This window comes from Opisthocomus hoazin, chromosome 8 (genome assembly GCF_030867145.1).
Source record: "Opisthocomus hoazin isolate bOpiHoa1 chromosome 8, bOpiHoa1.hap1, whole genome shotgun sequence".
NCBI classification, from domain to species: Eukaryota; Metazoa; Chordata; class Aves; order Opisthocomiformes; family Opisthocomidae; genus Opisthocomus; species Opisthocomus hoazin.
In genome coordinates, this window is record NC_134421.1 from 19,695,042 (window position 1) to 19,716,937 (window position 21,896).

Sequence of the window (21,896 nt, forward strand, 5' to 3'; positions counted from 1 at the left end):
TTTCATTTATATTGCTTTTTTCACATAACAGTAGTCAACAAATAGTTTAAAAAAAAAAGTGCCTTTTAAGATGCCTTTAATTTTTTTTAATCTCACCTTTGTTGCATACACACAGTAGTTGATTTTAGTTATTTTTGGTCTTCAGTGACGCTCGTTTCTGCGTGATCTGAAAGTATATTCTCCATGTTTCTTACGTGAACCTGTGAACAGTTGTTTTAATTTATCCTGCAGTGTCTGGGATAGATATTGGATAAAAAGCATGCTAAAAATTCTAGTAGAGATTATTATCCTTACTCAGCCTACTACCCTCATTTTGGTGAAGGAGTGTGAAGTGCTTCATGTGGAGTGAAATTATGTTTTGTAGCCTTAATGTTTTCTCATGTAGTTTGATTGTTTAATTTCTCATCTGTGCGTTACTATCTTGAAATAGTAAAATTCTCAACAATTTCATTATAATAATCTTGTATTTTTGAAGGTATCTTTATCATGGAAACAGCAATCCTGAACTGGCTTTCGAAAGTGCTAAGATTTTGTGCTGTATTTCTTGTAATTCCAACATCCAGATAAAGCTAGTTGGTGATTTCACACATGATCAAGTAAGTGCCAGTTTCTTTGGATCTGGAAAGAGAAACTGGTGGGGAAATACTGGTGCTCCATAACGTTACTTTTAAAGGATAACGTTTCTAGATCAAATACATTAAAACTGTATTTTGTCTTATATCTGCCTACTTCTGAAAGGTCTTTTACTGTGGCATTGTGAAAAGCACCTCCTTCAAAAACTGAAAATAACAAAATCATGAATGTTTGCAAGAAGGAAAAGGGCAGTATTCTTTGAGATACTGAGACTTTTTCTTGACTTTATAGTTTTCAGCTTGTGAGGATAATTTAGGGTATTTAACAACCGTAGATTTTTTTTTTTTCTGTTCAGTGACTAACAGCTAACCTATGCTTGGAACAGCTATGACTCTTAACTCCTGCTTATTAACTAGGTTATGTAATTTTTGTCTAGAACTTCTGTCAACTTATATGGAAGGGATTATGAAAGATTTTTTTTTTTTATACTCTTAAAATTGTCTTCGTTTCCATCCTTCCATTGTTGAATACAGAGTATTAGCCAGAAGCTGATGGCTGGGTTTGTGGAATGTTTGGACAATGAAGATGCAGAAGAATTAATTAATCCAGATGAAGGTATGTAAAAGGGCTTCTTAAAAATGGCTTACACTGTTGTCTTTTGCATAGAATGAAATTAATGAGAGAGGTGAAGAAAGTGCTTTTAAGTCAGAAAACCATTTTCTTGTGGTGTTTTCTGTGGAATTGGACCTTTAACAGAATGAAAAGCTCCGATGTCTTGTTAAGATATGTCCATAGTATGATGAGCCAACTACAAACTGAGTCTGTTTTCAGAAGATGAGTGTTTAACATTGCTCTGGATGTAATATTTAGAGCTGTTTTAACAGTAATTTGAAATTTTGGTCTTGTATCCCTCTATACTAATATAAGTGGATACCTTAGCTTTTTTGTGTTTAACTTGAAGGCTCTGAGCATTACTCCATTAAATGGATTTCATTGCTTCGTTCTGCACCTAATCTTTTTTCTCTCTCTCTCTTTTTTTTTTAATCAAGAGCTGGAGCCTGAAAAGAAGCAGGCACGAATCCATCATGAAACAAGGATCCATATTCTGAATCTCCTTATCACCTCTCTTGAGTGTAGTCCTCCCAGCCTTGCTCTGTATCTCTTGGGCTATGAATTAAAGAAACCTGTTAGCACCACAAATCTGCAAGATCCAGGTATGAAGAGGAAAAATTGATCTGGCATTTAATTAGTTCTGCAGTTCTGGTACCAACACTGAGAATATTTATTGGAAAATTCGTGGGGAGAAGCAGTTCCTCCAATGCTAAGAATAAGACACCAGGCCTTGATCTAATCCTGAAAAGGTGAATTAAAAGTTATATTGATACCCAACTGTGGCATTTAAATGGCTTCAGGATTTGATCCTTTGTTTAAGCTGGATTTTGGAACAGACTTGAAATTGGAGTTGTGGGGGGAAAATGATGATTTAAGTGAAACTTTATTTATTATTTTATGCAGTGTAGTTGTGTCCACAGTACAAACACAGATACGATGATCCGAGAAGTACCTACATATGACAGTATGAGAATCTACAAAGCAGATTGTCACTTTGAACTAATTACACTACTTCACTACTATCCTGTCCCTCCTCAAACTCCTGTTTAAAATTGGTTATAGGGAAGAAAAACAGTTCTGTTGTTTAACATTGTAGAAGAAAACCTAACAGAATGTGTGGGTTTTCATTCTACTGCTAGGTATATTAATATATTTATATATTCATAATATATATTTATATATTCATATGTATGAATATATGTGTGAGAATATGACCTTTAAAGCAATGGGAGTGACATCTCTAGTATTTCTTGAATTGATGAGAGAAATAGTGTGTTAGTATGTGTCTTGTTTGCCACCTCAGCTTCTAATTTGTATTCAGTACAAGACATGTTGATAAACTTGAGCAAGTTCAGCAGAGATGGTCAGGGGGCTGGAGCACTCAGGCCATGAGGAGAAGCTGAGGGAATGGGAATTCTTCAGCCTGGAGAAGAGAAGGCTTTGAGGGAACCTAATAGCAGTTTTTGAATACCTACAAAGAGGTTAATGAGGACAAAGCCAGGCTCTTCAGAGGCGTGTGGCAGGAAGATGAGAGACAGTGGGCAGGAACTGAAACAAGAGAGGCTCCAGCTGCATATGGGAGAAACTTTTTCGCCACGAAGACAGTGAAGCAGTGGAGTGGGTTGGCCAGAGAGTTCATGCAGTCTTCATGCTTGGAAGTTTTCAAGACCCAACTGTAAAAAGTCATGAACAATCTGTTCTGAGATCATATCTGAGCAGTAGTTTGAAGTTGAGACATCCTGGAGTCCCTTCCAGTCTGAAGTACGAGATTCTTTCTCATCTGTTTTAAAGGATGTTTTATATGACCATGTTTGAACAAACATTTGATTTTACCTATTTTAGAGAAGAATATTTCTCTTTAGATTTGTATTGGACACTGTGGCCCAGCAGTTTAGTCCTTGATAGCTCTAAATAAGGGGTAGGTAGGACCTGAATTTTATTGGGGGGCGGGGGGGGGGGGAGAAAAAAGTCTTAAAGTTATTTGGTATATCAGAAAGATGAAAAAAAGGTGCCAACCTATTTTTTATCATCTGCAAAGTAGTTTACGGTTACAGACCACATTTTGGATATTTTGAAATAACTTAGTTACAGAATACAGGTAGCTGATCTCCACCCACACATTTTTACAGGTTATCATACGTTAGGTCAGTGGTAGGGGACTTTGTTTCAAAGCCGTGAGGGAGTCTTGCATGCCTCGCTGAATTATCCCATTAATAATGTGAAGAAATAATGTCCATAAGCCATTAGCTTTGAGATAATAATTTTCTACTAAAGCATAAATTGCACATGTCCAAACAAAGACTATTCCCCTGTAAGAACTGTTGTTACTGATGCCTTTATTGCTTCAGGACATCTTTCTGGGTTGATTAAAGAATTAATTGGCTAAAGTAAGAATACAAAAAGACAAGATTTTGACTTCGGTATTAAAATTCCCTTGCTGCCGTGTCAGGTGCCTTTAGGAGCATTAGTCATAATAAAATGGCTGTTATTGTAAAATAAAGACAGGAATTTAGAACTCTTTGAAATTGTCAAGTGAGTATTCAGTTAAAGTTTAAGAACAAGAATTCAAATTTCATTTGGTTCATGCAGAATATTAAAGAATTAATTGAATCTCTTTTTTTCTGTATAGAACCAAAAAGAAAGTTCTTATTTAAGTTTTGATTGCATAATTTATCCTCTTTCACCAGCATCTCAAAAGCCTACAGACCAAGTATAAATGTTTTCATTAGATTTCTGCTGAAACACAGTTCTTTATTTTAATTAACGAAGAAAAAACTTTGCCAGATATTTTTGCTGCAGCTCTGTGGAGCAATGTAGTGCAGAACAAGATATCTGAACAAGTTAGTTGCCATAATTCAGTCTACTAACCTATATTTGCTATGGAGGCAAGTAAGATTAAGAATATTAAGAAATATTTTTGTATTTTAAGGTGTCTTGGGTTGCCCACGGACTTGCCTTCATGCTATTTTGAACATACTGGAGAAGGGTACCGAAACAAGGAATGGGCCTACAGCAGTTCAGGAGTCTCCTCATCTTGCAGAACTCTGTTACCAGGTATTCAGCATATTTTCTGTGGGCATATACTGCGAGTAGGCTCTGAATAAAATTAGCTGCTACTTCATTGGTGAACATAGATGGTTGATGATTTTGATAATAGTTTAGTTTTTAAAATGCATCTGTCAGGTTTTTATATACATTGAACTCTGTATTTTACCTTTTTCTGTGTGAAAAAAATATTGTTTTGTGGCAACGCAGAAAATAAAGAATCTGCGCTCATGTCAGAACTTGGAATTGGAATATACTTATAAAACTAACATTCTAAATATTTTTGGTGAGCCTTTGAATCTGAGACTATATGCTTTTTTTTTTTTTTAATTTTGGAACTGCAGTTTGCCAGCAAGAGAACAAATAATCCCAAATAATCCAATAAAATTCTCTTCTTTATTCTATGGTACTGACAGAATGTACGTATGTATGTCTGGGGGGGTGAGATGGGGAAGACAGCTGAATTAGATGTATGTACAAGGTAGCTGATGTTTGGCCTTAAATTGTAGACCCATATGATTACACACCTGTATCATGTTGAAAATCTGTGGAATCTAGAAAGGATTTTAAACATTATTAAAAGTGTAAGAGGCCATACTGCAGGGCCGGGGGGTGGTGGGGGTGGAGAGATCACATTTCCTTGCTTAGTGAACTCGGAGGCTGAAAACTCACTCATTTTTAAGTGAGCTGAACAAACAGAAAGGCTTATATGTGTCATGTGGGCAAATAGCCTCTGGAATCATCCATGTGCTGGTAGTGCTTTAATATTGTAATTCCATGTTAGTTACAAATAATATGTTCAGCTTTGGAGTAAGCTGATGGAAAACTTACTGTAAATACAGGTAGTACTGTTTGAGGAGTAAAACAGTGTTATGCATCTTTTGATTTGATGGTTGGTTTGTTTTTAAAATAAATTCCATAACTAGGTATCTACTGTTTTTAATTATCAGGTGATCTACCAGTTGTGTGCATGCTCTGAAACATCAGGTCCAACTATGAGATATCTGAGGACGAGTCAGGATTTCTTATTCACTCAGCTGCAGTATTTGCCATTTTCTGTCAAAGGTAATTTTAATGCTAATAGAAGATTGTGCGTGCTTAAAATTGAATGCATCTTTTGACTCCCTAGGAATCACAGAAAAAAACATAGGTAGCATTATTAACTGAACTAATTACTGCCTCTGCTAACCTTTTAATTCTGCAAATATTGAACTCTGCCTATCTGGGAAGTTCAGATTATGTTAGTTTTGGAATGCATCAAGTCACCAGAAGTGAGTGCTAATCTGTATTTCAGTTATCATTGTAGTTTTGTTAGATTATGCTACAGGAAAAAAAAAACGTTTTTGTAAAGTAAGAATGCTATGAAGAACTGTGGGAATAGAAGGCTGGTGGATGTAACCACTTGTATCTTCCCATCCTTTGAATAAAGAACGTGATGGCGTTTAATTTCTAAGTTAATAGACATGTTTTTAATGTTTCAGAACAACATTTCTCAGGTGTCTTAAACTGAATAAATGTACTTACTTTATCAGATGCTTGACCACTAGTACTTTGTTAAATAATAGTAAATGTAGCATTTGAATACATGTATCCATCATGGGTAAAGCACTTCAGATGATACTTGTATGATTTAAGAATCTAAATTAGGTGAATATAGAATATGAAGATTCTTGTAGACCCACGTTCAAGCCTTATCAACTTCAGTCAAAGTTCTAGTTCATTTTAGGTAGAAGTCTGATTATTTTCACTGAAATTGTAACTGACCCTGTTTGCTCATGAAGCACTGCATTCTCCACAATGACTTTTAGTACAGATTATATTCTGATTTTTTTGTGTATGTGTATACTCTTAATTGCACGTATGTGTATGATTTGTTTTCATAATAGCCATGTGTTCATTTAATGGCTTCTGTCAGATCTCTCAGTCCTTCTGTCTTGTAAACAAGTGGTGAGCAGATAAGTAGTAATGACATCCTCAAAGGAAAAATGCTTTCCTTGGAGTAAGTAGTATTATTTATGTTCAATTTTATAATTGTTTCCTTATCCCCACTCAGAACATGAGATTTCAACACTAAACCAAATGTCTTGGCTGATGAAGACTGCAGCTATCGAGATGCGAGTGACCTCGCTGAACCGCCAGCGCTCCCACACACAGAGACTGCTGCATCTGCTGCTTGATGACATGCCTGTGAAACCATACTTGGGTAAGAGGAATTTATTGTGAGGGTAGATAAGCTTGGATAAATGGAAGTATGAGACACTTCATTTGAATTCTGTTCTCTATAAGCTTGTGATAGTTCTTTTGTGATATTGGGTCTGGAATTGCTACTGGAGGGATGGGAAGAAAGATGATGGTGGTTGTAGACTCCAAAGTGAAAGAAATCAGGGCATCTTTTTGTTCATTGCTGCTTTGTCTGTGTTCGTTTTTTGCAACATCTCAGTGTATACACTGATATCAACAATAAATAGTTTATGAGGTAGGAGAGAGGAATACAAAAAAATATCAAAAATTATAGAATAATTTATTTTGGGATTGTATCGAGAGTTGTTACTGTGTAGAGAAGGTGGAGGATTTTCTGTGGCAAACAGTTTGAGACAGTTTTCTCAGTCTTGACTTCTGTCAGTCTGTCACACATTTTCAACTCTCTCTCACAAAACATAGTAGCTACAGGTCAGTTTGACTTTGGACATTATAACATCACGAAAATGATATTTCATCCCAATGTGATGTAAAATGCAGTGTTAAATAAAAAGGCGAGATTTCAGAGTTTCAGAACAGAGTAGAAATGAATCAAGATAAATAGAAACAGGTGGCAATAAAACTTTTTACGTGAAGGAAATAAACAGAATAACTGGAAGATACCATAACGGGCTGCATCAGTATGGTGTTTTCGCTTGCTTTTATAGGTCTGAACACTGTCTCTTCATCCTTGTGGAGATCTGAGTACCAGAAACTGTGTCTAGATACCTTACTCATTTTACAGTGTTCTTCCAACTGCATTATTTATACTGGAGGGTGGGGTGTCTCTTTAGGTATTTCTAGGACTGTCTAATCTGTATTTGATAATTTACTAGCTTCTGTGAGGTAAGTATTGTTTTCATTTTATTAACAGTCAAGGCTGTGTTTGTACTAGAAGACTTCCACAGGAAAGGCTTGTCAGTGTGTCCTCTCTCCATATTTCTCTTTTAGTATTAATAAAGTAGGTGCTATTTTTTGCTTTGATTTTTTTTTTAAATTTATTATGTTTCATTACCTTCAGCTGATGGTGAAGGAGGAATGGAAGATGAAAGTCGATCAGTCAGTGGGTTTCTTCACTTTGACACTGCTTCCAAAGGTAAGCATTATGGCTGTTGATTATTTCTCAGTAAAGTTTTTCTGATCCTGATTGGGGCGAAAGGACACTGGAAAAAGAAAATAATAAACTTTCTAAACAGCAGCAGTACATGGAACAATTTTATTTAGTGTGGAGAAAAATGAATTTTAGAACCTTCATGTAGAGGGTTGGAGTGAGTGGAAAATGCTGAATTGAAAAGGAAGTTAGAAGAGCCTGTGTTTAAGTACCCATGGAAGGGCAGAACGGGAGGGTGGCAGTCTATAAATTTCCTGCTAACAGTAAAAACAGTGAGACTGTTGTTAAGCCTGAGCATATTTGTATTTTCATGGCAAAGAATATATAACTCAAGTAAATAACTTCAGATTCCTTACATTTCTAAGTCTCAACAAAAGACTGCATGGTTCTCATTGAAAACCAGGCTGCTTTTGTTTAGGAGAAAAAATTAGAATTTTGTATTTGTAAATATTGGATTACATGCGTACATAACAGGAGAATAATACCTTATAACACAAATTAAGAATTTAAGGCTCTAGAAAATGTTTTTAAGCCCCTTACATAAATTGATATCACTTTCTGAAGATTTAATGTTTTCTTTTGAAACTTCACACAAAATTTGGATTTACAAAGGCAAGTTAGGCTCCTGTTGTCAATTTTTTTGTGTTTTCCTCTTGATATTTCTGAATATAGTTTGAATTGATTTACATTTCCAGTACGCAGGAAGATATTAAGTATCCTGGATTCAATTGACTTCAGTCAGGACATTCCAGAGCCTTTACAACTGGATTTTTTTGACCGGGTTCAGATTGAGCAAGTCATTGCTAACTGTGAGCACAAGAATGCACGTGGACAAGTGGTCTGCAATGTCAAGGTGTGCAGTGGTCTATGTTCCCTATTTTATGTCTTGATAATAGTGATATGATAATAGGAATAATGAAAATGATCAGTGTATTAATAATACTTTGAAACTTGCTTTCACTTATAAAGTATAGCTGTTTCAGATATGTGCATAATTTATGCAAAATGTTTGGATCTTGATGGTGATAGGAACGCAGCTCTTCCATGTTAGGAACCAGCTATTCTGTATTGTAAAACATATTTTAGACTTGAGAAGACGCAAACCCTTCTTTCTGTGCAAGGGAACTATAGTGGAGGTTGAAGAGGAAAAGGAGTGTGATGTGTTAGAAGAGGCCGTGAAGGGACAGAACAACTTCAGACCAGAAGGAAGTAAATGAGTGCAAAAATAAGTGCTGCAGGGAGAGAGACTAGGTAGCTTAAAGGACTTCAGCTAGAGAGTGAAGTATGGAGAAACCTGAAAAATGAGTACAACTGGTTTGAATCTCAGTCCTTCAGTTGCATCTGTCGTTATGTAGTCATCTCCTAACTACTTTTAGGAGGGACAAATATGTCTTCCTTGTCATGCAAGTTTCTTTTTTAACTTTTTAATTTCAGTACCTTCACAGAGTTCTGGTTGCAGAAGTCAATGCCCTTCAAGGAATGGCAGCGATAGGCCAGAGACCTTTACTTATGGAGGTAAGTATAGAAGTAGTAAACTACTGTTTGTTGTTGCTCTTGATGGATTTCATATACTGTCAAGTAATAAGTTTTACTATGAAAGCTTGGGGATTTGAGTCCTAACTTTGAGTTAGTAATTCCTGAAGGGAAAAAAAAAAAAAAGAGATTAAATTTGGTAAGATAAACTACTTCACGTACTGTTCTCTGAACAGCAGAGCTGGAGTCTGTTGGTTTTTTTAGCTTTTTCCCTCCCTGTTACTGATAGCAATTGCAGCTCCCACCCCACTGCACAGAAAGCAGTGCATACTGATGTCATGATTGGCTGTTGACAAGTACAGTGTGTAGCAGCCAAGTTCATCTTGCCTTTCTCTCACAGGGGATGCCAATTTATTTCTCCTTTCTTCTGCGCATCTATAGTTTCAGTGAACTTGGAGCATAATTATTTTCTGAGGTTCCTGCCATCTTTTAAATTTAGTTGAAATTGGCTAAATGGATTTGAAAGTTGAAGGATGAAGGAGAAATGACTCAGACTAAAGTGGGAAGAAAATACACAAATAGATTTTTTCATAGTTGTGTTTGCTTTGATTTTAAAGTTTGTTAGAAAAGAATTTCCCTGGGCTTGGGTGGTCTTGTTGGGTTTTGTTTTTGTTTTTTTTTTTCCACTGTGAGCTTGAGATGTTCATGATGGAAAGGCCTTGTGACAAGCAGCGCAGAAATGGATTGGCCTGTCTCAGTAAAATGATTAATAGCAGCTTGTTTCTAATAAGCTTAAGACTTACCCTTTTTCTTCCCCCCCCCCCCGACTAATACTAATAGGTAAAATAATAATCTTGAAATCTGTCTTTGCCATAAACTTCTTTTAGCATATTATAACTCAATTTCTTTTGTTGTGGGTGTTCAGGAGATCAGCACTATCCTGCAGTATGTAGTGGAGCGGAACAAGCTGCTGCAATGCCTCCATGCTAAGAGGCATGCTTTAGAGTCATGGAGACAACTGGTGGAAATTATACTCACTGCCTGCCCTCAGGATCTCATACAGGCTGAGGACAGACAACTGATTATCCGCGATCTATTGCAGGATGTGCATGACAAGGTAATGCTATACTGAAAATCAACCCTCTCTTTGAACTTTGTTGCTACATCTTTTTACATGAAAGAGAAACTATCTTCAGTAGCATTCTTGATTGTAATTCAAAATAAATTTGTCTGCCTTCAGTGTTCTTTTTAGTTTTCTGATTGCTACTGTGCTGAAGTTAAATGCACTGTGGACAGAGGGGCTACTCTGACTTCTTGCGTAGCTACTGTTGAACTATGAACTATATATTGACAAATTTCAAAGACATTTCAGTACAATCCAGTATGGTGGTTGTCTGGAAAAGGGGTGTGAAAAGCAAACAGCCTGTTTTGATGAGGGACATAAAAGAACTCGTGGAAGAGACGAAGGCAGACATTACTGCAGCTGCTGTTCTACTCAATTTAGATGACTCACTACAAGTCCTACCGCTGCCTCTTTTGAAAAATGAGAGTTGAATGAAGCTTCAGAGGAGAAAAAGTAAAGATTTTAGAATTAGAAGGGCTTTAGAAAATGTAAGAGTTTGCTTTGTCTTAGAATATTTACAGTCTAGGTGGTTTACTGCTGAATCATAGTAGTAATTCTTGAGACAGACTAGGCAGTTAGTACTGACCCAGCCATTCTCAAAACAAAATTTAATGAAGGTTCCTTGTATAGTTTAGGCTGCTGGGGCTGCTTTTTTTTTCTTTATTGTTAGAGTTATGCTGTATGTAGTTCTCCTGATTTTTTTTTTTGCTTGTTTTGAGAAATATATATATGAAAATGTAATATGTTTTCAAGTAAAAGGTAACCTGTTGGATTTTTGTTGTTATATAAGTTTTTCCTGTAGGAGTTACAAAATCAGCACTCAACCAAAAATAGTTTTTAGTTATTTTATGTGAACAAATTAAAAAAAAAAAAGGGGGAAAACAAGGAAGCCCTTTGCTACTTGAAAGAATTTCTTTCTTTCCTAAAAACTTTACAGAGCAGAAATTACAGACTCTAATTTTCTGTAGTACTTCATTTTTAGTGAAGATTTTGTTAATTTGAGAAGGCAACTATTGTTGTTTTCTTCTGAAAATAATTGATCTATTGTATTAGACAACTATATTGCTTAAAAGGAAACCTTCTTGAGTGTCAGTGATAAAGACAACAGGTTTACCTTTTAAATAATAAAGTCAACTAAAATAGTAAAAGCTAACTTCTTGCTAGTTGTTTCTCCACGTTATCTTAAATGCTCCTTTGATGCTCACCCTTTGGAGTTTTGTAAATTGTATCTTCACATTTTTAATGGAAACAGTTTTCTTAAATAGCTGTGAAGCCAAGAGGATGTCAGTTGTTCTTTCCCTAGCTTAGGTTTAGGTATTTTACTAATAAAGCACCTTAAATGTCAGCACATTACTTCCCTTTTCCCCATCCAGATTTAATTATTGTCCTGCCTGTGATTTGTGTAAATAAATAAAAAAAAAAAAGCTAATGGTCTTCTCAATTAAAATGTGTTCAACTCCTCTTTCTGAACAAGTTTCTGATACTACTGATTTTAAGTAGTACCATGTTAATGAAATCCTTATGCATACATAAATGAAATAGTTGTAAGGGGCTAAATTAGTTGCTTTAATAGCTTATGAAATCAGCCACTTTGCTACTTTTTTCTTCTTTCTTCTGTATTAAGATCCTTGATGATGATGCAGCTCAGGAGTTGATGCCGGTGGTGGCAGGGGCTGTGTTCACCCTGACTGCCCACCTGAGCCAGTCTGTGAAAACCGAGCAGAGACAGCCACTTGCACTCCCCATGGCGGGACAGTCCCAATATGTCTTGATGCTGGATGGTTCTTTTACTTCATCGCCTGGTTCTGAGAGCATATCCATGGGTTTTGCTTCCATTGGTGACTCCTCCCTCCACATCATCTTAAAAAAGCTGCTGGATTTCATTTTAAAAACAGGTATGTTGAACTTTGGAATGCGTGTGTGGGAGTTCCAACCCCCAACAGTAGAAATATGGACTTAGCTGCTTCCTGTTACTGCAGTGGGGATTTTTACTACAGTCAATTAGGTGGATCTTACATGATTAATGTAGATCTAAGTGATGTTACTAACAAGAAAAAAATTAATAAAGGCATGTTATTTACTCACAAATACACTTTTATGTGAACAGCAGAACTCTGACTTAAGAAATCTATTTGTTTGATTTTATTTCTTCCAGAACTGCTGTAGGAAAGTTAAATGAAGTGCCAGTGGAAGATGGTGTTATGGAATTTATGTCTATTTGGTTTTAATTATGAATGTTTCTTGTGAACAGGTGGTGGCTTCCAGAGAGTGAGAACGCACCTTTATGGATCGCTGCTTTATTATTTGCAGATTGCCCAGAGACCAGATGAACCAGACACTCTAGAAGCGGGTATGGTCCAACGATGTTATGGAAAAGACCAAAAAAATATTGTTATTTAACCCTGAACAGTACAGTTTCTGCATGCTGATTTGTATTCTGGAAATAGATTATGTAGGTAGAAACCATCTTGCTCCAAGACCCTCTGAGATTCATTGCTTATGCTAAATGATGCAAGTCTTTCTCTACTTTGACCTGTCTAGCTACATATATACGCATTCAAAATGTGTTCTTCTGGATAAGGATATTAAGTTTCTGATCTCCAGCACTAAAGAAGAGGTTTCATTTGTGTCCATTGAAAGCTATGCTTCGTAGCTACAAAATTATCAAAGGACTAGACGTTACTTGGATCTACTTGAGAACAGCTACAGCTGTAGAAATATAATGCCTCCACATCTGTATGTACACTCTTACTACAGTGATCCTATTTAGTAAGAAACCCAAACCAAAGATTATTTAATATTTTTTTCTATTCCTTTAGCTGAAGACCCCTAGGGGGAAAATAAAAAACCAAAAAGCATGATGGTGGATATCACATTCTCTCTGTTGATGGCTTAAATACTTTATTTGTCAGTGTTCCTAACAATTATTTCATCTTAGAGCTTGGACAAGGATTGTAAAACAAATTTAGGGCTAGTACCTGTGCATGCAGACTCTTACTGCTATTACTTGATCAGCATTTTGAGCTACAGTAGTAAGAATATCTTTGAATTTGTTATGATCCCTTTGTAGTTTATTGCTGGCTTGGGATTCAGCCATTTTCCGTTAGGTCACCTTGTTTACTTCCCTTCAGAATTGGATACTTTGGTCCCAGTGAAAGTTCTTAGGCCTAATAGTCTGCTTAAAATTATTCTCAGGTTCAGTATATGAAACACAGAATATATATTTGCAAGGGTGGTGTGCGTGTACAGACACACTTTTTTTTTTTTTGTGCTGGCTGGCCTATGTGCGATATTCAGGAAAGAACGGATTTGTAGGAGAACGTTAGCACTTCAGTCACAAACCGCGTCCATTGTTTGGGCATTTCTGTTGCAAGATAGAGAAAGCCCTGAAGGATGCAGCCTCAGCTGTACTGTAGCTGAGCTAATGCTAAGCTGCCGATCTTTGCATTTTTCATTTTTTGTTTTATTTGCTTTTTACAGCTAAAAAAACAATGTGGGAACGTCTGACAGCTCCTGAAGATGTGTTTAGTAAATTGCAACGGGAAAACATGGCAATTATTGAGAGTTACGGGGCAGCTCTCATGGAGGTGGTCTGTCGTGATGCTTGTGACGGTCATGAGATAGGCCGGGTAAATAAATCTCTTCCTTTGCAATCGCTGTTTGATTTGTTTTAAAGAACATTTTACTACTGTTCTGGAAGAGGGAAATTTCGTGAGGTAGAACTAGAACACTTTTTGTACATACTTCATTTCATTCACGTTTCTGTCCTCCCACTCATCCTTCAGGCTGTTGGAAGCATATTAATTTTTTTCTCAAAAAAAGCTACATGTCCTATTGCTTGAAAATAAGGGTAGCAAGCACTGCTGCAAAAGATTGTAGGTGTGAACTGCTGTGGCATTTTTTTGTTATTTTTAAATCATGGACTTGCCAGTTTATTTTCCCACTTTGGCAAGGTTTAGTGACATCAGAAAATATTTCTTCCTGAAATTAACGTCACTGGACAGGAATCTAGTCAGAATGCAAACTAGTTTTAAATAGTAATAGTGCCTGTAGCAATAGTTCATGAAAATATTTTGGCATGGTTATTGCTCAACAATATCTGTAATGTTTTGTTAATAAGAGAAAAGGTAATTGGCTCATACTACGCTAAAATGTCAAGGAATCTTAAAAGATTTTTCTGCATAAAGGATTGCCATTTTAGGGCAGAAATAGATTTTGCTTTTAAGAAGCTGTTAGAAGGAACTGCTTAGCATTTTATATTTCGGGTATTTGCCAGAAATCTCATTGATCTTGTAGATTTAGTTTCTGGTTTAATTTGTTTGTTTGTTTTCCCTCATCCCAGATGCTGGCATTGGCTTTGCTTGATCGTATTGTTTCCGTAGACAAGCAGCAGCAGTGGCTGTTGTATCTCTCCAATAGCGGCTACCTGAAGGTGCTTGTGGATAGCCTAGCAGATGACGATCTGACTCTTCAGAGTTTGCTCACGCCTCAGCCCCCTTTACTTAAAGCGCTCTACACCTATGAGTCCAAAATGGTAATAATACTTCAGAAATGATTTTGTGGTATGGTGTGGTTGTTTGTTATAAATAGAAGTTGTTTGTCTATACTTCACATTGATTGTACTCAGAGGTATTTTACTAAAATAATAGTATTTAGAATGTTGTTAAAATGAAGAAAGAAAATAGCCATAATAAGTCTCATTGTGCATCTCCAATACGTACCCTTCTCTACTCTTCTCCAGGCATTCCTCACTAGAGTAGCTAAAAGTCAGCAAGGGGCGTTAGAGCTGTTGCGGTCTGGAGTGATTGTGAGGCTGGCACAGTGTCAAGTGTATGACATGCGACCCGAAACAGACCATCAGGGGTGAGTGGTGGTTCCCTGGATGACTTTGAAACTGTAAAATAGTTTTGGAAGCATATAATGTCTTTTTATAGCCACAAGTCTCTAGAGTAAGTGTTTGTGGGTATGTCCTTTGTGCGTGTATGTTTCTTTAACCTATCAGTTCAGTTTAAAACTACCTTTTGTTGAGAGAAAAATTCCAAATAAGTGGGTGTGAAGTTGTACTTGCATGTCCAGTTACTTAGACTATGTGAAATCTTGTTTGTTTGGTACCTTAGATAGGAATGGTCAATGTATTATTATTATTGTATCATTTCGACTGTAATGTTTGAAAAACAGCCTACACTGTAAACTTATTTTGAGGGCTTTGCAGTTGGTGAACAAAAAGTGCTGAGTTTGTCCTCCCCCATAAAACAGTAATGAGAAAGGAGTGAAGTAAATGTTTTTTCATAAATATTCTATGATGTGTTTAAAAAAAAAAAATCCCAGTTATATATTGCTTGACAAGTTCCTTGATGTGTTGACATATTGTTAGTCATTGTGGGATGACTGAGAGAGGATCTCATAGAAGGAAATCGCATATTTAGGGGAAGTCACCCTGGCTGATTTCAAACCTTGGTCCTTGCTTTAAATTTACAGTTCAAACACTTTGGAAAAATTCAGGACTTAGACAAGTACTCTGTTTAAAAATGCCAATGAGATGTATAAGATTGTATGAAACCTATAGGGCATTTGTAGAGGACTGTATTCATCAATTGCTTTAGAATTAAGCACACCTTTTCATAAAATATTTGAGAATATTTAGTTTTATATATGTAAGTAAAGAAAATAGATGTCATATTTCTACAACAAAGTAATCTGATTTCATGTAGTGCAGTACAAAGAAGTCTTTTTCTCTGCTTAGAGAAATTGTCTGGCAGCAGCTTTCTAGATAAATTGCAGCAGCTGTGTATCATAAATTTGTTGCTTTTCCAATATAAACTCAGTTCAAGTACAGACCTATTACTAAAATATGAATGTTTGCAGGTTCTTGAGGGTGATTGTAGGCTGAGGCTCTGCCTTGCTAGTGGCCTTCACTTTCCTTGCAGTGTTCATCTTTTTTCCTCTTTTTTTTTTCCCCTTGCTTTTTAAACCTCTTAAGAATGTATGGAATGAGAGATCCCCCAGTCTTCATTCCTGCACCAGTGGAACGTTATCGCCAGATTCTTCTTCCAGCTCTTCAGCTGTGCCAAGTGATCCTCACATCCAGCATGGCACAACACCTGCAAGCAGCTGGACAGGTAAGTTCTGAAAGATGCTAGAGTATCACTGCTGTTGCTCATTCAAAGAAATTATGTGGCCGGTCACAACTGGTGTACCCCAGGGCTCAGTTTTGGGTCCAGTCTTGTTTAATATCTATGTCAATGATCTGCATGAGGGGATTGGGTGCTCCCTCAGTAAGTTTGCAGATGACACCAAGCTGGGCAGGAGTGTCGATCTGCTGGAGGGTAGGAAGGCTCTGCAGAGGGATCTGGACAGACTGGATCAGTGGGCTGAGGCCAACTGTATGAGGTTCAACAAGGCCAAATGCCTTTGGTCACAATGCACTTTGGTCACAACAACCGCATGCAACGCTACAGGCCTGGGGAGGAGTGGCTGGAAAGCTGCCTGGTGGAAAAGGACCTTGGGGTGCTGGTCGACAGCTGGCTGAACGTGAGCCAGCAGTGTGCCCAGGTGGCCAAGAAAGCCAAAGGCATCCTGGCTTCTATCGGGAATAGTGTGGCCAGCAGGACTAGGGAGGTGATCATGTCCATGTACTCAGCAGCGGTGAGGCTGCACCTAGAGTACTGTGTTCACTTTTGGGCCCCTCACTACAAGAAGGACATTGAGTTGCTGGAGCATGTCCAGAGAAGGGCAACGAGGCTGGTGAGGGGTCTGGAGAACAAGTCTTATGAGGAGCGACTGAGGGAGCTGGGGCTGTTTAGTCTGGAGAAGAGGAGGCTGAGGGGAGACCTTATCACCCTCTACAACTACCTGAAAGGAGGTTGTAGTAAGGCAGGTGCTGGTCTCTTCTCCCAGGTAACTAGCAATAAGATGAGAAGCAATGACCTCAAGTTGTGTCAGGGGAGGTTTAGATTGGATATCAGGAAAAATTTCTTTACTGAAAGTGGTCAGACACTGGAACAGGCTGCCCAGGGAGGTGGTTGAATCACCATCTCTGGAGGTGTCTGAAAAACGTGTAGATATGGCGCTTCAGGACGTGGTTTAGTAGGCATGGTGGTGTTGGGTGGATGGTTGGGCTCTATCTTAGCGGTCTTTTGCAACCTATGATTCTGTGATCACTTTAAAATTCTCCAAAAGTAAAAGCATTGCTTCCTCTCTGCTCACTGCTAAGTTTTGAGTCATTCATATTTTCCCTTTTCTTCTTGTGGTACAGGTTTTGCAGTTTCTGATTTCCCATTCAGATACTATCCAGGCAATCCTGAGGTGTCAAGATGTTAGTGTGGGATCTCTCCAGGAGCTGGCCTCCCTGACAGGAATAATCAGCAAGGCAGCTTTGCCTGGTAAGAACTGCAGTTCTGAAGTCTCTTAGACCCATCTGCATGAATCTCAGGCTTTGTTTTCTGTAAAGAAATAGTAAGACATGTAAGGGAATATCTACAACAATATAGAATTTTCTTGACATGTAGAGCTGTGGGAAAAATAAAGAAATATTAAATAATGGTGCTTGAAGTAAGCGTGGTAGATTAGCAGTGGACATAGTGCCCATATCAGTACGCATTTGACTTCCCATTTTCTTTTCATTATGCTTCCAGAGAGTAAGTGTCTTTGAGATGACTTGCAAATAGTAGTGTTCAAAGTGCATGTGGTATCTTCAAAAAGAATTTTCACTCAGCAAATTCCATGACTGAGGAAATGAAGGCAGAAAATTGTTTGCATACCCGTATCTTTGTTAATGTCTTCTCCATTTTTATTTATTTAAAAAAGAAAGGCTCCAGGGAGAAGCACTGTGGATTAGCATACCGATGTTTCTCTTGGGTGATTTACCTTCACAGAGGACTAATAATTATTGTGATGGATATAGTGATTTCTTCTGCATGCTTATTTCAGAATAACTTCTCTATTTTGATATAATGGCTTGCTTTGTTCAGGAGAGATGTCTCACTACAGTAGAAAGGAGTGCAGAGCTGTAGGTTGAGCCCAAACATTTCTTTGCTTACAGTATACTGAGCTTTGCACAACAGCTGCAATTTTCATGCTTACTTCCCTTCCTCCCCCTAATTACGTAGCGGAACAGTAAGCTACATGCTCCCATGCATCTCCTAATAGCTGCATTCATATCGGAATGTTTTCGTCACAGTGTGCGAAATATAAGTTCTATGTTTGGCTGAAATTTTTCTGATCAATGCTTGTATTTAAAAGTATATACTGCATAAATCTGTTTTCTTTTGAAAAAAACCAAAGAGCTCATTTAATGGCTGTATCTTTTATCAGGAGTGCTGAGTGAGCTGGACATTGATGTTCATGAAGGGACGCAGATGGAGCTACAAGGACATATAGGCCGATTTCAGGTAATAAAGGTGGATATTTAACACTTCTCCTTTTAGAATTGTAGAATGTAGATGAGTTTCTTCCTGGTTTTGTACTCTGACTAGTAGCAGTTATGAAAGAGATGTTTTCCACCATTAAGAAGAATTTGTGGTTTGGTTTTTGGTGATGGTTTGTTTTTTTTTTTTTTTTTTTTTGGCGGGGGAGGGGTGGGGGTGGCTTGTGTGGCATGTCCTTTTGGTGGCTTGTTTTTTGGGTTGGGTTCCCCCCCCCCCCCAAGATAACATTTGGCAACATCGGGGTTGCAGCAGGGACTTTGTTTCCCTCCCTGGCTTCCCAACCTTAAGTGGAAGAGAAGAAGAACTTGAGTCAGCACCAAAGCACATGAAGTAATGCAGAAATACTCTGTTAGCATTTTTGCCACAAGCATGTCTCCAGCTCAGCAATTTGGAGTATCCAACATGCTAGTGTTTTATTTCTTTCCTTACTATTTAAAAATAACCCTCCCTTAGAAACCAGAATGAAAGCCAAGACACAGTAAGTCTTGCTCAAAAGGCATCATTGCAGACCTCTTTACAGCTCAGCATTCAGCACCCGGCAATTTTTCTGAAGCTTTGTGGTTCATGTGAGCAAGGACTTTTGTAAAGAAATATTGCATTGAAAATTATCTGTAGAACGGGCTGCCCTATCTAATACTTCTACTTGCAAGAGAAGGGTGTGTTCTCTGGACATGTTGATAGTAACTGTTAGGCTGACCAGCCTGAAGCAAAACAGCAAGCTGTAAATGATTGCTATAATTTACTTGGTATTCTGCTGCATCACGTCAGCAAAAAATTCCCATGGGAAAGCAGGAAGATTTTTTTTTTATAAGGAGTTTTAATTAGTCAATTTGAAAATTGAGGTGTTCTAAGCAAAACTGTGCGAATCAGTCATCTGTTATTGTAACTTTTCTCTCAGTTTGTCCTGTTGTTTTCATCGAGTAATAAAAAGATTTAAATGTTTTACTCTTCCCCAAAAGTAATTACCAAAAAAATCTTTAATCTTTAGTATCTTTTTTGCTGTTCCACACAAAACTGACTTGTAGTCTGAGGCACTTTGATGGTCTTAACAGCCACATGTAAAGTAAAAACAAATATATTGATTGTTACTTCTTTTTATGAAACTGCTGAATTGATTTTTGCGCTCTACTTCTATGGAGCTTATTATCTTCACGTCCACATTTTGTTAGTTTGTCTGTTTAGGTAAAGGTATGTTAAGCCGGCATGGGTAAACCTAAGCTGTCATTGATGCTCGTCAGTGTACTAGTCTGGAATAGACTATTGGACTATGTGCGCTTTTGAATTGCATTAATTTCTCAAGGAACTGTTTTAGGGAGCCATTAATTTTTAAATTAACTATAGGTGAGTTAAAACATTGTGGTTTAAAAATTTAAATTTCATTTACAAAGTGCTAACAGCTTTATCTGCATTGCTGTCTTGCTATTGTGTTTTAAGCAATATGTATCACTTCAGTGGAAAGACTCACGCGCCTCATTTGTTGAGATACTAATTGAAATGTTAATTTCTTATGGCAGCGCCAGTGCTTAGGACTTCTAAGTCGGTTTGGTGGTTCAGACAGACTGCGTCAGTTTAAACTGCAAGATGATAACATAGAGGGAGACAGAGTGAACAAGAGGGATGAAACTGAACTGGCCATGCAGCAGGTAAGGACACAAGAAGCTGCTAGAACCTTCAGTCTCAAACTGTGGCACTTTCTCTGCTGTGCAGATTTGTTTAGTTGTCATACTTTCATATGACAGTTGTAATGCTCTACACTGTTCTTAGTGTGGTATAGGATCCCAGGTTTTATTTCTATTTAAAGAAAACCTTGAAAATTTGGTTACTTAAGTTTCCATTAGCAGCCATTATTGTTTTGGGTACAAACTCTGTACAAACTCTGTGAACTTCAAAGCCTTAAATTGATCAGAAATTTTCAGACTGAAGTCTCGGTATAGAGGTTAATGGCTAACACCAAGTTCGAGCCAAAGTGGACTTAAAATTGACCAGAAATTTTAACTAGCAGGTTTGGGGAAGAGGCAGGGTTGCAAGTCCTAGACTTGAAGTGAGGCTGTAACTGATCAGAAGAGAGAATCATCGCATTCTGGTGGGAAGAGAGGGAGCAAAACACATTGTTTACTGATATTTATCCATTTAAAATTTAACGCTCCAAAGCCTGTAGATATTGTAACTGACATGCTGTCATTTTTTTGGCAGATCTGTGCAAACGTGATGGAATATTGTGAGTCGCTTATGTTGCAAAGTGCCCCCAGTTTTCAGCATGCTGTTTGTCTGTTTACTCCTAGTCTGTCAGAATCAACCAACCGAGATGGGCCTCGTCAGGGTGAGCTGTTTGGCCTGCTACGTTACGAGACTGAATGGTGTGACATTTGGGCTAGTAGAAAATAATGAACCAAAGGCTCTAGTTTCACATACACTTTAAGTCACTTTATGCCAGTACTGTAGCTGCCCATTTTCTAATTATGGAAAAAATGCTTGTGCAGCCTTGCAATAAGCCAAGTCAGGAAACTAATTCAAGTTAAAACAAACGTGACCAAAAAATCCTTTTTTAATTTACTTCCTATGGAAGCCTCAGAAACACATATCAGTTTAAAAAAAAAAAAAAAAAAGGTGTATGTAAATACATAGTGTGAGACAGTGAAAGGTGAGGATTTCTTTTTTTCGGCATCTGTGCTGGGTTACATTATTTGAAACTAGGACCTCCTTTATGAGATGTAAGATGTGTTTTGGTGCTGACTGGAACTCTTCATTACACCACATGGCAAGACTTCACAGTGTGCTGTCATGCAGCTGAGTGGTTAAAATATTTAAATAGTAAGTCTTCTGGTCTAGTTACATTTCATGTGTTACACTCTGTGTATATATGCGTGTGTTATGCTGACAGCCTTCTAGTACTGCAGCCAGAGAGCTTCCTGCGCAGACTTTCATTTGTATTACTTCTGACACACAGATACGAAATATAAACTTGCCAGTGCTTTTATAGCTTTCGCTACTTTATTGACAGAAAGCATACCTTATTGATTTCTTGGGTTTTTTTTTTTAATTTTTTTTTTTTTTTTTTAAATTTGTTATAACTAGTTCATTATCTTTTGTAGATACACAAACACCGGTGGTCCCATACTGGCACTTGCCTGGCTTGGGCATTATCGTCTACCTGCTGAAACAAAGCACCAGTGATTTCTTCAGTTACTATGATAGCCATCGTCAGAATGTTAACAAACTGCAAAATGTGGAGCAACTCCCACCAGATGAAATAAAAGAGGTAATCTGCGTCTGTAGTCTCTGTAGTGTTTGTAGC

General features: G+C 37.5%; 1 protein-coding gene and 1 long non-coding RNA gene across 3 annotated transcripts in view; one reads left to right on the plus strand and one right to left on the minus strand.

Moving 5' to 3' along the window:
• NUP205 (nucleoporin 205) overlaps positions 1-21,896 on the plus strand; it is a 54,499-nt gene that overhangs the window by 28,905 nt on the left and 3,698 nt on the right. For both annotated transcript variants that reach the window (XM_075429403.1, XM_075429404.1), the window contains 21 exons: positions 476-596; positions 1,107-1,188; positions 1,623-1,787; positions 4,115-4,239; positions 5,181-5,295; positions 6,284-6,433; positions 7,490-7,564; positions 8,275-8,432; positions 9,014-9,094; positions 9,978-10,169; positions 11,800-12,070; positions 12,427-12,525; positions 13,656-13,804; positions 14,518-14,709; positions 14,917-15,038; positions 16,156-16,294; positions 17,431-17,557; positions 18,489-18,565; positions 20,116-20,244; positions 20,795-20,921; positions 21,694-21,860. In XM_075429403.1, coding sequence (XP_075285518.1) covers positions 476-596; positions 1,107-1,188; positions 1,623-1,787; positions 4,115-4,239; positions 5,181-5,295; positions 6,284-6,433; positions 7,490-7,564; positions 8,275-8,432; positions 9,014-9,094; positions 9,978-10,169; positions 11,800-12,070; positions 12,427-12,525; positions 13,656-13,804; positions 14,518-14,709; positions 14,917-15,038; positions 16,156-16,294; positions 17,431-17,557; positions 18,489-18,565; positions 20,116-20,244; positions 20,795-20,921; positions 21,694-21,860 — 2,863 coding nt within the window. The remainder of the gene's footprint in view (positions 1-475; positions 597-1,106; positions 1,189-1,622; positions 1,788-4,114; positions 4,240-5,180; positions 5,296-6,283; positions 6,434-7,489; positions 7,565-8,274; positions 8,433-9,013; positions 9,095-9,977; positions 10,170-11,799; positions 12,071-12,426; positions 12,526-13,655; positions 13,805-14,517; positions 14,710-14,916; positions 15,039-16,155; positions 16,295-17,430; positions 17,558-18,488; positions 18,566-20,115; positions 20,245-20,794; positions 20,922-21,693; positions 21,861-21,896) is intronic.
• On the minus strand, positions 79-12,517 carry LOC142362312 (uncharacterized). The gene is made up of 3 exons (XR_012764944.1): positions 12,456-12,517; positions 7,484-7,631; positions 79-200 (listed from the first exon to the last, which is right to left on the minus strand). It is a non-coding gene; the product is annotated as an uncharacterized LOC142362312 (long non-coding RNA).